General features: G+C 36.0%; 1 protein-coding gene across 1 annotated transcript in view; it reads right to left on the bottom strand.

The window, feature by feature from the left end:
* Positions 1-5,317: 5,317 nt before the first annotated feature.
* The window catches only part of HIPK1 (homeodomain interacting protein kinase 1), a 30,480-nt gene continuing 19,083 nt past the window's right edge, over positions 5,318-16,714 (bottom strand). The window contains exons 9-15 of the mRNA XM_015816979.1: positions 16,429-16,563; positions 12,507-12,649; positions 11,518-11,700; positions 10,887-11,102; positions 9,817-10,049; positions 7,182-7,315; positions 5,318-6,040 (exon numbers count right to left, since the gene is read on the bottom strand). Coding sequence (XP_015672465.1) covers positions 5,570-6,040; positions 7,182-7,315; positions 9,817-10,049; positions 10,887-11,102; positions 11,518-11,700; positions 12,507-12,649; positions 16,429-16,563 — 1,515 coding nt within the window. The 3' untranslated portion in view covers positions 5,318-5,569. The remainder of the gene's footprint in view (positions 6,041-7,181; positions 7,316-9,816; positions 10,050-10,886; positions 11,103-11,517; positions 11,701-12,506; positions 12,650-16,428; positions 16,564-16,714) is intronic.

Genomic DNA, 16,714 nt, shown 5'->3' on the forward strand with positions numbered 1-16,714 from the left:
AGTTATCAAAGATTCAAAATGGATAAAAAGATTTATGGAGCAAAATAAGACAGAATTAAAGTACAAATATGCACTGATGGTGGAACATGCAATTGCTGAAATGTTTAAACTTTTCCTGATATTTGAAATGGAGGAAGAATAGGTTAAAGAATGTCTGATACACTGGTTATAATGTACAAGTGAGAAAACTACCCTTTCTACTGATTTTACATGGTATCCTTTACATAAATATGGGACTTGGCACAAGGTTTTCCTTCTTTCATTTTATTTTGAAGTACAATTGGGAGTTAAAAAGGGAGTTAAACCACAAGGGCTTTTCAGTCAGAAATCAACAAATTAATAGAATACAGAAAAGTAACTTTTTTATTGATGCATTGCAATTGTTCTACATTTTTACCATATTATGTAGAAAATACTTAAAATACAAGCTACTTTGTAAAACCAAAGACAAACATTGAATCCAAAGATAAACCGTGTTTTCACAATGGACCCTTTTCCCATATAGTTAGTATTAAATTTTTAAATATCTGTATTTCCTCTTGTTAAAATGATTTTTACATTATCCCCTAAGTACATTGGCAATACAAACATAGATCAATAATTGTCAGAAACTACCTTTATCTAGCGGCTTGTAAAAAGGAAGAGCACAACCAGAAAAAAGTTAAATTCTACACAGTAAACTAGCATATCAAATACATTTAATAAAGTAGGAATTCCATTGCAATATCAAGGAGTCAAGCAGAAATACTAACATTACATATAATGCACTGCTACATGTAGTGAATTAGATAATAGTTCAAGCTGAATCTGAAATCACACATTATATAAAGTTTAGCAACAAACAACTATGTCAACATGCGGCACCATTCATAAGTTAAAAATTAAAACAAGAAAGCAGGGCTGTGCCAATCCCAGTCACCTAGAAGCAATTGAATTTCATGTTTAAAAATATATTGAAATCAGAGGTATGGTACTGCACTGTTTAACTATGTGCAAGCAGTAAAGCTCAGAAGCTGCCTTTGCAGTGGAGTATCAAGAACAATGAGGTGAAAGTTCAGCTGTCAAGAATGTTAAATAATAGGTTTAATCACAAAAGTGACTAAGTAAAGCATAATTTGTCTTGCTATTACTAAAAATAAATTTACTTACAAATGAGCTCAGGTTGCAGAGAAAAGCACAGCTTACTCACAGGCAAGTCCTACAGATTTCAGAACTTGCAGAAAAATGCAGCCATAATATTATGGGGGTATTCCAATTCCCCCAGCAAAGGAGACTAAACTTTTGAAACATTGATTTTTTGTGCATAAAATAGGTGCATTTACTTGTAGGCTGCACAACTGTGAGGCTATTGCTATCTCGCCTTTCATTGTGAGGCAACCTGGAAATGCACTGGGAGAAAAAGATGCCCCTGCAGCCTAGTTCTCACAAATCGTATGAGGGATTACTTTCAAAAATACCCCCCCCCCCATTTTCAGCCAGGAAGAATCCTGAACCCAATACAGGTGCCAAAGCTGATGAAAACTTCCCGGCTATTGACTCCTGTACCTGGAGGAAAAAGTGAAGGGGGAGGGTGGTGTTCCCAAACCAAAGCAACTGGAGTTATGTCTCCTTTCCTGGGATGGTGTCCATCTGGACAAACATTCCAGGTGCACATTGAGAGATTTTAAAGAGCTTAGAGGCAGTAGTATGCTATGTGTGTAACTTGCTATCTCACCTGCTTTGTGAGAAGAAGGCCTTTTAGAGAAAACCCTTAATATACATTTGTTTGCTTCCAGTTATGAAATGTCTGGTCGCTGGAGCAAATTACTGAGGAAGTCAGAATCAAAAACTTGGGAGAACGTTTTTTGTTAATGATTCATAATTGCTTAATTCTGATTATATATAATTACACTTTAAACTTTTTTTTGTCTTAAAAAGCCAGTCCTTTTGTTCACTCAGAACTGACTTGAGGTAAAAATATGATTAACCCATTCAAGGATAAGTTGTTTTTAAGACCTGTACTTTACATTTTCCAAGCAGAATTACTGAAAATCCTTGCTGCGTTGGAAGTATTATAGTAATATTTTAATATTAATAGTAATATTTTAGTATTGATATTTTAATATTAATATGTTTAATTGGTAAAACAATCCACTTTCAGATTTTCTATAAAGGCGGATTGAGATACAGGTCATGGCACTAAGCAGAAAACTATTCTGAGAATATTACAGCAACAGAAATTGTTGTTGACACCAGTGATGTAAAGAACTGAAATTGCGTATCTTCACATCAATATAGAAGAAAAAAAAATACAACAGAACAAGAGTACAGTAAACAAATGTTCAGCTAGACACACTGTTAACCACTCTCCTCTATTGCCAGAGACAACAGATTCCTCACTAGAAAGGAAACTGTAAGGCTTGTGGTCCACAGACTATTTAGAGCTATTGGAATAAGTGGCTTTAAGACCTCTGAAATCTTGGCCTAACTGAAATCATGACTCCCCCCTCCCCAATTCCTGACTAATGGATCAGAGTTATTGCCGGTTACCATTTCAAAAATTGTTCACATTTGGACTATTATAACATGTGAACATGCATGCTCCAGAAATTGGCTTAATATACTTAGTATTATTTTTTTTTGTAAAGTACAAAATCTAGTCATTTAATGTAGATTGGGTGGAAAATAAACTGGGTTCCAAGGCTGTTAATGCCTTTTATTGCTGTAGCAATACCACTCTCCAAGACAGTTAATTCTCCATTTGGCCAAGAACAGTCTTTGCATAATGGCAGTGGTGAAAGAAACAATTGTGAAAGAATTCGGGAAACCAAATGAGATTTAGAAGCTCACCACTAGCAGGCCAGTTCATGTGTTATTTCCTTACAGCAAGTGCTACAGTTTTCAATGCTTTCCAAAAGCGCCAAATTACTAGCGGTGTTAAATAAAACTTAGATTATGTGCTTTCCAGTAAGCTCTCTTTGGTATAAAAGTTCTAATTGTAACACCAAACTAGAAATATTTTATAAGCAATTTCTGCTACACACATGGGTAACAATGTTACAGTATACCCTAAGGGAAAGAAATTGCACATGCTTAAACACCTCTGAAATACCAAATATGCTTTCCAATGCATTCCTAGCATAATACTCTTAAAGACGCATCAACAGCTAGAATAGTTAAATTTTGAGGGGGGAAAGGGTCACTCAAAATAAAATACTTAGGTCATAATCCATCTAAACTGAAGCATTTCAGACACCACACTAAGCCTTGGTTAGAAGCTGTAATTTGTACTTGATTACAAACTTGTTTGATCTGGCAAACCAAATTATTCTATCTCCAAGCATACACACCATGATCAAACCATGCCATACAATGTTTTCCCCAAGCTGGTCTATTTTAGATATGCCAATTCCCATTATCCCCCAATTAACATGACAGGCTGTTTGGCATATCTTGAAGGAATAGTCTGTTTAGAGGGTAACAGATTAGTAAACTAATGCTTTCTAGAGAAGACTACCCTACACCATGGCTTGGCTGCCATATGACTGGAAACTCAAAGAGTAGTCTGTACTTTATATTGTGGTTAACAAATGCATGGCTTGGCTTGATGTCTGAACTCACTCGGCAGTTTCAGGGGGATCAAATTGTGAACATTCTTAGCTTTCCAGCTGAAGTAAGCAAGACTAAAGAAATACTCAGCTTTGGCTGAATGATGCCCATTGTTCCATTTATGTTGGCATTGAAACTTAAAGCAAATGGTTTCGTCACCTATATCTATCCTTAGTGGGACATATTTGATGAATTGCTTCAATTTGACGGAGAGTGGAGGGCTTGCTGGTCCATCATAAGGCAAGCTCACTGTAAACTCTAGTCACACTACATAATCATTTAAGGCACTACAATATTGGGGGGGGGGGGTTACACACCAGTCACACATACCTGTGCAAAACAAATCAGAAGATATCCTTGTCTCTCATGCAGCTTTTTTTTCCCCTTTTCTCTCTTTCTCTCTCAATGCTACAGTGATGAGCTCTAGGCAATTGCATTATTTCACATACATTCCAACATGTATTAACAACTCATTTTGGTTTAAATACAAAGGAATATATCAATTTCATCCCCAGAAACATTTAAGAGTTAGACAAACACTTAAGTACAGAGTTCAAGTATAATCACTACACATTTTGATTACAAAGAGAGAACATTTGGGATTAGCAGGAAATTTTGCTTGTTGTATTTAATTCTAATCAATATGTACATATTTCATTTTCTGTAAAATATTAAAACATCACCATTACAAAACTTCTAAAATAGTTTTAAATTCAGTAATAAACATTTAAAATCTGCAATTTTGTGTCATGTTTTTGCAATTCCTACATGCATGTATTGTATACAAGTCTTAATAAGAGCGCTTTAATGTTTCCTGCCAACAAATTCCTAGGAGGAGATGCTAGCAGAAGTATAAAAAGTTTACATTTCAGTAAGTTGATGTTAAGGTGAATTTTGGATTCTTCAGCTAAATGAACCAGGCAAAGAAATACAAGATGGGCAAGAGAAAAGAATCCAGCTCTTAATGTTATTTTTAAACTGAAAGAATATAATTCTAATGGCCTAAACCTCAGATAAATCTCTCCAGAAACTGCACATCTATTCAGTTTAGTGAACCTTACAGGAAGTACTTCCCAGTGGCTTCTGCCCTGAAACAGTAATGCAATCCTAAATATGTTCAGCTAAGTGCAAGAGCTTCTGGATAATGCAGTCATTATAACATTACAGACTGTGATCTCACAACAGAAAGCAAATTCATCTTTCTGCATTTTTTTCTGGAAAAAAAATCCCTCTCATTTTCATTTTGAAAATTCACACATTAAAAATAATCTGTGATTTAAAAGAAAGCTGTATACAAAAATGCTACACTATCCTTCAACAGATATAATTAAAATCAGGGAATTGAAAAGCAATATACATATGTCTATGTACACAGATAAGAGAAGCTAAAGAGAGAGAGAAAAATAACTGCTTTTCTAGAATTCAGCTCTTGCCTTTCAAGAATATGAATTACAAAATTAAAATTAAAATACTAACTCAAGTTTATAAAACAGCCCTAGCAACCTAGAGTTAAATGTGCATTTTAGTGGCAATATGAGTTTGTGCAAGCTGCTAAAATAATTTAAACAAGTACTATTTAATTCTAATACATTTTTTAAAGAACAGCTTTTTTTAAAAAAAAAAAAGTCACCGATTTGCTTCTGATTAATATAATAGCTTTAAATAAATGGGGTTCAGGCCTTAGTTGTTTCTTTTTAAAGCATGAATAAAAATTAAATGTAAAATCTTAAATGAGAATTGATTCAAAAGATTCTACCCAGTCATCACCTATGTTTCCCCTGAACAGCAGGGCTCCACCAACAGTACCACCTGATTCTGGAGAGCATAAGCAGAATTATCAACAAGGGGTTGATTTCCCCATTATTTTCCTTGGATTCCACAGAGGTTCCTGTTGTGGAACTGTTAGAATACTGCAAAACCTACTGCAGATCCCTTCACCTCTATGATCGTTCATGACTTCAAGACAGTTTCTGCCCCCAAATTACAAGTAAGAATACTGATTAATCTTGGTAGGACTTAGTGGGTATCCAGTGTAAATTGCAGATCCTCTGGAAGCACCAATGTAGGACTGGGCAGCAAACTGATGTTGATACTGAGCAGGTGCTACGTTGGCAGAGGTTAACAAGCTGGGTCCCACACTGACTGGGACCTGGTGCACAAGAGTGCTTGGATGGGTTGTATATGCGGTATGCCTGGAGGAGCCCTGAGGGGAAAAGAGATGAGCAATTGAATTGGTGGAGCCCAAGGTGGCAGCAGTAGTAGGCGCATAGGTGTACATGTGAGGCTGGCTTGCCGTGGCTGCTGCCAAGTGAGGGTGGACTGGGCTGCTATGCTGGAATGTATACGGAGCCTGAGCAATTGTTGTTGGCAGAGGAGCAACATAGGCCTGCTGCCTGCGGGGAGCTGGATTTCCACTTCTCTCTTGAGAGGCCAATACAGTTGCTTGCTGGTTCTATAAAGTAAGGAACAGGCTTAGAAAGAAAGCATCCAGAACACTATTATACAAAAAAAATGTCTAATAGGAGGCACAGAGGGAAGCAAAACAATGTTCCCAGTACGTATCAGATGAAGAGGACTTTTTCCACCCAAAGAGAATCTACCTTCTGGAGCTTATAATATAGTAGATACTGCAACTCCCTAAACAACCTTCCAGACATCTATCTAGCTCCCTTATTCTCCTTAGTTTTAATTTTTTAGAAAAAATTAACATCTACATCTGCATAGTAAAGGAAATATTCTGTACCTTACATTTCCTTTCCTTGTATCAGAGAGCATTCTATGAAATATTCTTGGTGAGGAGGAATAGGCTGCCTCTTTGGCTTTTTGAAGGGGAGGGAGAACATTAATGTGGTTGGGAGAGGGTACCACACTTTTTTAGTTTAGTTATCTGAAAATAGCACTTTGGGTTGTGCATTGCAAAATATGAGCTTTAGCATTTGGGCTCACATCCCATTCTTTACCTTGCACTCAATTCTGGAATGAAATTTGGTTGATTACATTTATTTGTTTGTTTGCTTGCCGCCCACCTCGTTTCAAAGCAATTCTACACTGTTTCTTCAAAATTTTAGCAATGCACATAGTCATCTGGGGTGGGGGCCGGAGGGGGGACGACAATTGATTAAATGTGTGTGGCTACCTCACAACACAAACCTCTTGATGAACAAACGTGCACCCGATATTGGGACACAAATATTATTGTGTACATTGTGACACACAATGTATTACTTTTCATCATCAAGGTTTGTAGTAGATGCCAGTGGCCATACTCATGAACCCAATATGGTCAGAAATCCGGATTATTCTAATCTTGTTCCAAAAAAAGAGACATGAGGATGGCTCAATAGGTTTTCCTACATAAAGCAAAAGGCTGAATTACACGGTCCTTATGGTGCTGTCCGAATCCATAATTTATGAAGCAGAAACAGAAATCAACTACTGAATGCAAATTTAGTACTACGGCTCTTTGAAATTTCCATCATTCACAAATTCTTTTTAGTATTTTCTTTTTAACTGTGCCTTTACTATACAGCACTTCTAACTGCTACTATGTGAACACTGGAGCAGGATATAGGAGGCCAAATGATTTGACATACCTGGCTAAGGTTGAGCGGTTGTACACCATTTGTCACTACTCGATGTTGCCGATATCCAGTTGGTGTGATACAACATCCTGATGTTTGCCCACTTACAGATGCCATTGGCTTGATCTTACTCAGGCTAAAGACTCCTACAATACAAAACACCAAATTTAGTCCATAAAGAATCCTCCTCTTCAATACAGTAAAGGAAACAGGATCCAATCCAAAAGTAAATAACTCTTTAAAATCTTTAAAAGAAAAGCTGCATGAATGAAAGCCAAATCTCTTTGAGGATAAGCTATATCACGGTATTGCCAAAGGGGAAAGGCAAAATCCTGGGGAAGGTACATGCCCTCTTGAAGCAATGAGTAGACAAAGGGGTGGAGCTTTGGGAAGAAAAGAAGCACGCTTTAGGAACAGCTTTAAATCAAGGTCAGATGTTCTAGATTTCTACTAGATATACTAGACTTTGGGCATATTCTATGAACTTTTTGAAGAAACCAATCATATCACATTTTTGAACATAACATTTTAAAATTGACTTGCCCTTTTATTAGTGGATGAGATCATATTAACCCCACAGATGTGTCACCTAACTAAGATCCAGTCTATTGTCTTATTTCCTTCACATTATTGCATGCCCAAGTAATTAAAATCTGCATATTCAAAAAACACAGGTAGTCCTCAACTTATGGCCAGAATTAAACCCAAAATTTCAGCTGCTAAGCGAGATAGCTGTTAAGTGAGTTTTGCCCCATTTTACCACGTTTCTTTCCACAGCTGTTAAGCGTATCACTGCAGTTGTTAAATTAGTAACACAGTTGTTAAGAGAATCTGGCTTCCCCATTGACTTTGCTGGTCAAAAGATCGCAAAAAGTGATCACATGATCCCAGGACACTGGGACCACCATAAACATCTGAAGTTTGATCACATGACCATGGAGATGCTGCAACAGTTTTAAGTGTGAAAAATGGTCGCGAAGTCACTTTTTCAGTGCCATAGTAACTTCAGTCACTAAGCAAACTGTTGTAAGTCAAGGACTCCCTGTAATATATAAAATCCTTTCAGCATAAAACAGCTAGACCTCAATTTACTATCACAATTGAGCCCCAAATTTCTGTTGCTAAGTGAAACATTTGTTAAGTGAATTTTGCCCCATTTTATGACCTTTCTTGCCATGGTTATTAAGTGAATCACTGCAGTTGTTAAGTTAGTAACACAGTTGTTAAATGAATCTGGCTTCCCCATTGATTTTGCTTGTAAGAAGGTTGCAAAAGGTAATCACATGACCCAAAACACTGCAACCGTCATAAATATGAGTCAGTTGCCAAGTGTCCAAAGTCTGATCATGTGACTATGGAGATGTTGCAACAGTCGTAAGTGTGAACAACAGTTTTAAATCACTTTTTTCAAGTGCTGTTGAAACTTTGAATGAACACTAAATTAATTGTTGTTAAGTCAAGGTCTACCTGTATTAAAATGGCAAAACACAGCCCCAAAATATTTGCCTCATCCCAAAGTTTTCAACACTGATATAAAAAAGAAAAAAAAGAAACTTAATTGTTCCATGAAAAACTATCAAAACTATCTACCAACCTATCTCGTTGGTATCTGAATTAAGAAGGTACTTAAAAAGGAGGAGCTCTAAGGTTTGAAAATCTGTTCTTAAAATAATCTATTTTTAAGAAACTGCTTTAAAGCATTCACAGATTTTGGGGTATATTTCTAACATCTTTCCTCTTGGGAGTGATATTTAAGCACACTAAGAAGAGACTTTTACTCTCCTTATATCCTTTTCATTGCTTTATTGATTTGATTTTTAAACAACTACTATCTCGTGATTCTTGTTACATAAACAGTTTTAAAAATTGACTTGGGAAAATTATTATATTGAATTGGAAGAAACAGTAGAAGAACAGCCTGAACTGGAAGGCAGAGTTAAACATGTCATCAGTTGGGAGTCATTGCCTTGCCAAAAGAGATCCAAGTCTAGCCCCATGAAATCTGTTGACCCTTATCTAGCGCCAATCTAGCTTTGACCGTTAGTTGACTAGATTGTTGTTTATAGGTAACAATAATAAACTCTTCTGTAGTTTGAAATTGACAAATGCCCCTGGTTATTTGTGCCTGACAGAAATTTGAGTACATCTTTACTTTTCCTTTTTATATTCTTTTATATTATATAGAACTAAAGTACTGATTAGTCCAGAAAACTTAAAGTATTATTAAAGATACAGGAATGCACATATACACATACTTCTTACATATGAAGAGAAACATTTAGTTTGCAACTCATCAGGTTTGATCATTGGTACATCTGTTATTTCTTAATGGAGATTATATTTATATTAAGTTGCTGTACTCTGAACATATCCATTATAAAGAATCTTTTTGTAAAGTATTTATACTCAAACAACCTTTTCCTTATGGATAAGAGTCATCATAATTGAAATGCCCATGTACTCCTCCTGACAATTACTCTTTGGTATATTGATTATGAAAGCTTCCAACTTTATTATTATTATTAAAGCTGTGCAAACACTAACAGAAAACACACATACCTTTTTTTAGAACAAGCTCATAAAAATGGGAGGAAAAAAATCAATTCCACATTATAGATCAATGTAGTTTATAGACAATGAACCTTACCTGAGGCCTGGGTGGCTACAGTACAGTCACTAAGCTGTGTTTTCAGAGGCACAATAATGGTACGGGAGGTGGAGCTTTCAGCCGCCCCTCTACTTGGCTCCAGCGCACCACCAGAGCTCCTGAGTGTGGAAAGTACATCTGATGCATAAGGGCTATTCAGGGAAGAATCTGAATCAGGGGAATCATTAACAGTAACGTAGCTGATGACATTGGATCTCTGCTTCATGCCCAAGCTACGAGAAAATAATAACTTATTAGTTATCTTATTTATCTTAATATTACAATACTTAAAACTGCATATCCAAACTATTCAGCAATCCAAATAAGATTAAAAAGAAACAATCAGTTGCGCAATGTAGTCAACGATCTGTTTCCAAAAAAATGCTTCAAAGAACACAAGAATGTGAACTTTGCATCCAACTGCAACTCCTATATTATTCTTAATACAAAATTGTACTAAATACATTTGCATGCCATCACCTTTTCAAATGCTTTGAGTAGTATATATGAAATCTATCTTATTTCATTCCACAACTATCCTATAAGTTAGACTGACCTAACAAGGCCTGCAATTTTTTAAATGATGGAGAACAGTTTGGAGCTAGTCCAAAACTAATACTTCTAGCACAGATCATAAACTAAAGATATGAAAGGTTATAGTTGGACAACTATGAAGAATTCCCTGTGCTTCAAAAAAGATGAACTTACCCAATAGCTCTGTATAAGATGAGATTTACATTACATTAACATGTACATACATATGAATAAAGGATATTATAATCTACTGTTCAGTCTAGATCAGAATTATCAGTGCTGACACCTTCAACTCTATTCATCAATCTAGGCCATAATTATCAGTGTGGCATCTTCAACCCTATTGATTAATCTAGACCAGAATTATCAACGCAAACACCTTTAATCTTATCTAAAGATGCCAGAGACTGAGCCTTGAATCTTGCACTTGAAAAATCATATACTCAACATTGAACTATGGGCTCTTTTTCTTTTTAGCTTCATGACTCTTTCTCATTGTAATGCATTAATGAATTGAAAGAAGCTTAAATCCCTACCTTCCAGGTTTGTATTTGTTGTCTTCCTCTTCATCAGTGTCACTTCGGATGGTGATTACACTAACAGGAGGACTGGGGGTATCTGGAATAACAATGGGCTGATGCTGCTCTTGCACTGGAAGGAGAGCGTTGGAGGAGGAAGATGTTGCACGCAGAGGACTGTTTCCAATTAGAGAGTAGACTTGAGATGGAATAGCCTCCAAAGTAGATGCAGGCCTATGGGAAAGGTAAGTGTATAGTTATGATAACTTCCACCACCAAAGGCATAAACAGAGCTTATATATTTTGAATGGCTCCAAGCTTATTCCAGCTCAAGTAATCACATACAATCCAGGAGAAAAGCATGTCATTTAGATGTTAAGATTCTCATATCAGTGCTTGTTCCAGACTCTGTAATCAAATGTTTAATCTCTACTTTTCCTCAGTAATTATATATTTTTACTTAACAATAAACACCTATAGGTGCTAAATTAAGGCTAGTGCACAAGAAAGTTCTTATAACTGTTTGGGTCAGAATGTGCTTGAGCATTTAATCTGCTATAATCATAATGTTATTATACTAAAAATGTATGTATATGAAAAATATAGTCTGTCGATACCTATTCAGAATCAGGACAAATAATTTACTTACTTTGTGGCACTGTGAGATGGGTGTTTGTTCTTCTTTGCTGGTACCACGTTACTTTGCTGCTGTCTTACAACATGAGCCACTCCAACATTCAAAGGTTGGGTTGTAGCCAGAGTCACATGATTGGTCAATAAAGATGGCTGCTGCATGATAGTACTATACTGATTTCCATGTGAATGAGCACTTCTAAAGGAAAGAAAATAACACAGAGATTCTTAGTATTAGTTATGTATTCCAGAAGACAGAGCCTGTTTGTTATAATGGTTAAAGCATTAGGCTAGAAACTGGAAAACTGCGAGTTTTAATCCCACCTTAGGCACAAAGCAAATTGAGTGACTTTGGGCCAGTCATTCTCTCTCAGCCCTAGGAAGGGCAAACCAATTCTAAAAAACATTGCATTGCAGAAACTTGCCCAGGTAGGCACCAGGAGTCAATACTGACTTGAAAGCACACCTATTCACACATACACATATACTCCAGAAGACAAGAACTCTTAGAGTGCAATATCCAATCAGAATTCTGAAATGGGATGGATCTATGTTTCTTTTATCTAAATTGCAGTAGATTTTGCTCTCTGCCTCTTTGAACAGAAAATATAAGACTGTACTACAGTATTCTTTCCTTGCTGTTAAAACTTCAAACACTAACTGTACATTATTTTCCAGAAAAAAATGTAATTTAACATTTGATAGCATATCTTGAGAATGCCCAACAGATCTCTTTCCACCTTTTGTGAGCATTTACGGAAATTATCTCTATCCACACATTCTTGACAATTCAATCATATTTCTATATTCATATCTTTCTCTCATTCTCCTCTTTTCCCAAAGGGACATAAAAAGTACATACTAGTCAAAGAGAAAAGATTTTTTTTAGTTTATTACTACACATCTGAACATCTATTCTAAAAAATATAATCTGAAAACACTGCATCATTTCTATTCTTTTCTATATTATGTACTACTCATATTTCTGCTTTGTTGAAGACTCACCTCCAATCAGCCAACTGCTGGTTACTTCCAATTGATTCAGGAATCACAGCTGTAGGCTGGACAGAATTGTGCAATGCAACCCCTGGAAGTTGTTGCCAGGTAGAAGGCAAAAGTATCTGTTGGGTCCCTCCAGGCCAGGCCTGCTGCAAAACAACAAAAAGAAAAACAAAGATTTACTAAGATTAGCTGTTTAAAAAAACTAAAAAAAAAATAAGTTGTTTAAAGTAAAAGAAATGAGATATTGTTAACTTGCAGAGATAAAGACATGAAACTGAATTTCTGCAAATAATTTTACAAATGGAAATGAAAAAAATACAAATAAAAATGTTTCCTCTCACTCTGTTCATTGTATATCTCACTAGACCAACTGTATAAGAGATTTATACAGTGTTGCAGAAAATATATTTAGCACTTAAACAGCTAGGCAGAAAAGACTGGGGTGGCTTTGAAGATAATAATTCCTCAAATATAGAACTGGAGATTTGAGACTTTAGGAAAAGCAGCAAAATTTTAGGATACGTTTTGGAGATTATGCATTTGTCTTTAAAAGCTAATTCTCATACAAACATGTCCATGTGAAACTAGCCCTTTGTAAGAATATGAATATACCTTTCTCACTAACTCAATATAGTAATTTGCAGGTAGCTGCCTACAACAGCTACTGAATACACGTTTTGGTAACTACTTCTGCATGTTCACTAGTAGAAAATTGGTTGGTTCAGGACTGAAGTAGAAGGCAATATAATTTTAAAATGAAAGGTTGTGTTCAAATGTTTGGAGAACAACTTTTTTTGGCTCATTCATTATTTCGAAGTTCAAAAAATTGAAAGTAATTTAAACTAGATTTTATGTGGTTCCTCCACATGGAATCAGGAGTAATTGGTAATGTTTTCTTCCCTTTCAAAAACAAATAACTTTAGGAAAATTACAAGCTTTATATATAGCCAAATTTGCATAAATCAGATGAAATCCACAAATTTAGGATCACTGACCTTGAAAGAGATGGTTACCGTTGAGCCATTAAGATAAGAAGAATGAAATTGCTGGCCCATCTGCAGTCTTAAATATTTTAAGTACACATTATATAACTGTAAAGACTCTGAATGATAAAGGAAGTACTATAACAATTTCTCACTGGACAGGAGCTCAGACTTGTGTAACCAAACAGCTCTTCCTGCTTTGGCAGATTAAGCACATTCTTTTTGTAACTATTATTAAGCAAAGTATTTATTTTTTGTAATTCTACAGGAGTGAAGTTGGAGAATATAGATAACTCTTCCTCTCCAGGGCATGAAGTACTATGTATCCCAGCACATCAGTTTTTAACAAAAGAAGGACTTCTTCTGTGTCCACTGTTGCTTTATGTAGAACATATAACTCCTATGGATGATCAAACACTTCTTGTATTTGCTTTCAGATCCTTCCTTAGTTATAAAAAAATCTGTTTACAGTGTGAATTGCTTACAATGGATTTATTAATCCATCCAAGAAGCGTGTTTTCTCTTTGCCAAAACCTATCTATAAAAAAAAAGTTCTGCAATAAAATACTTCCAGAATCCAATTCTTATAATCACATCCCACACAGTTCAAACTGCAATACAGTTTGAAAACATTATACATGAAATTTCAAATGACATATTTCTGCAAGTAACAAATTCTCTTATTCCAAACACTGGTTCCAAACAAGCAGCTTTCAAGCAGAGAACTGCTAACCCCTCTGCCAACATAAGCGGAATAATAATAAAAAAAAGAGAATAATGTTAAGTCACACCATGCCTCTTTCCAAAAGCCAACACCTGCACAAGACAAAGCAGAGAGTTTAATACAGTGCGAGATCTAATGTCCCCACCAGAAGGCAGAAATCGGGCTTTCCAAGCGACGAACTGTTTTGACAGAGGAGGGACAAAAATATGCAAAGCTTAGCAAATGGCTAACGTAAACTTAGATGAAGCGGCGAAAGGGAGAAGTGTTGAAAGCACTAAAGGTGAGCATTTCAGGCAAAAGCCTTGAAGCCAAAAATCCATGGAGAGAAAGGTAGGATTCAGATAAGATTAAGTGGATTTAGTCTAGAAGATATGTTTTGTATCATCGTATCACAGAAGCACAGCAATTAGTATTCCAAGCAGAAGTGCAAAAAACATTTCAAGCTCAAAACATTTCAATCCTGTTTCAAGTTCAAACATAATGCTTCCACTTTTCAGTGTTCCCACACTGTTCTGACCATTCCATAAATATTTGAGTTCAAAACAGCTCCAATCTAAAAAAATGATTCCAGACTGGTCGAAACAAAGTTGGAGCATTTTTACTAAGGTTGTTGCATTTCATTTGAACCCCAAACAATTGTTTCAAGCTGGAAATGTTTCAGTTCTGAATGTTTTGCAGATTCTAATTCCACATGTGTCATCTAGAGATTTATTAAAATCCAGTTTTTAATCCTTAAAAGCTGCAAATTGTTTGAAAACAAAGGCTATGTCTTGAGAAATCTCAAAAGGTAAGAGGGGATACAAGTAGAAAAGAAGTTCAAATGGCCTGTGTCTTCCATAGTTGTTTTCCCTTTCCTATGAGACAATAGGTCTTAATCTGTATTTACACTAGTTTCAGATTTTAATTTTCCATTCCAATGCACAGAGGATATAGCATTCTGATCTCAGTCTCCTAGCAGTAGATCCAAAGAGGGACAGTTTAGCCTATTGGTTGAAAAATCCAAAGTAGTTTTCTGATAATAAATAATCAAAGATTTAAGTTCTATTAGATGTATTCCAAATGTTTCAATTATGAAATTATATTGAAGAATGCAAGTCAGAATGGAGAACTACAAAATCTGTAGTGATCTTTTCAACACATGCAGTTATAATTGGTTTTTTAAAAAATCTATCTTGTCTACCCATGTGGCATTCCTTGGAATAACAGTAGCAATGTCAGAGGGAGCAATTACTCATCTTGGTGAGACTAAAGCCAACAATGCCCCTTTTCTCTCCACTGGAAGAGAAAGATGCTCGCGAGTTATCACTTTAAAGTAACAGAAGAAGACAATGAGTATGCAACAAATAGAAGTGTGCTTGGCAAGACACGTGAGGACATCACCATTTCAAGTGCACTGCAATGTTTCCATGTTTTTCACTGATCTGATTCTGGGGTTTCTAATTGATTGTTTTATGGGATCTATAAAACATGAATTCCAATCAGAGAAATCCAGAATGAGAAAGAAAAATTTGGGAAGTGTGCGCAGTGGTTTTTTTTTAACCTAGAGAATTAAAGAACTACCCTATGATATAGCTTAGATAGGAAGAGCTCACCTTTAATCTCAACCAAGAAATGTAAAAGGAACTAAAAGCACGGATGGGTTGCAGCATCTATTTAAGGATGATGCACACTGGTCAGGGGTAATGAAAGGCCAGAGAGATTTGGGTTGCTAACTGTTTGATATAAGTTAATAAATCTGGGTTGTTAACGCCATAAATCAATAAAGGATTTAATGATATTAGAGATTTTCTGTGCTTAACAAATCTGTATGTGCAAAGAAACTAAAAACAAAAAACCTAAATTTGTCAAGAAATGGCTACCCAGGTATTAATGACTGAATCAATCTAAGGACCATTACTATTGTTTTGAATCAGCAAAATAAAAAGAGATAAAGAGTATAGAAAAAAAGAAGTACATTACTGCTCTTTCCAAACTAGGAGAAGAGCTTGATCAGCAATCTAACTAGTAAAGAACAACAGTCAATGAATCTGGATTCTTTACAGAGCAACACTAAACATCAGAGTCAGACAGTGCTTCAGCAATGTTGGGGAGGAAAAACAACAAGACATTAAGATGTAGCAAGAACACAGCCACAAGATGGCACATGCTTCCATGCCCTCTGCAAGTCTAAGTTAAAACAAAAACTCCGTTAGTGAACACAATCAAGGGAGGCAATTACCAGTACTGCAGCCGTCTGTTCTACTAGCGCTGGCCGGCCGGCTGCGCAGTTCAGAGTAAAGGGTACCGCATACTGCGGCGTGATGGTGGCTACTTGAGGATGAAGAGTTGCTACCATTAGTGGTGTACAGCTTCCCTGAAATGTAGATTAGGCAGTGAGTGAAACAAATGTACTAAGGTAACAGGGCCAGAAAGGCTTCCCCCAAGGATACAAAGGGCGCTTTTGAGTGACTTGCAGAATTCATAGGTATCCACTGAAAATCAATATGCTTTTCTGCCAACTTGTA

The sequence above is a fragment of the Protobothrops mucrosquamatus genome, unplaced genomic scaffold (assembly GCF_001527695.2).
Source record: "Protobothrops mucrosquamatus isolate PMUCROS unplaced genomic scaffold, P.Mucros_1.0 scaffold545, whole genome shotgun sequence".
NCBI lineage: Eukaryota > Metazoa > Chordata > Lepidosauria > Squamata > Viperidae > Protobothrops > Protobothrops mucrosquamatus.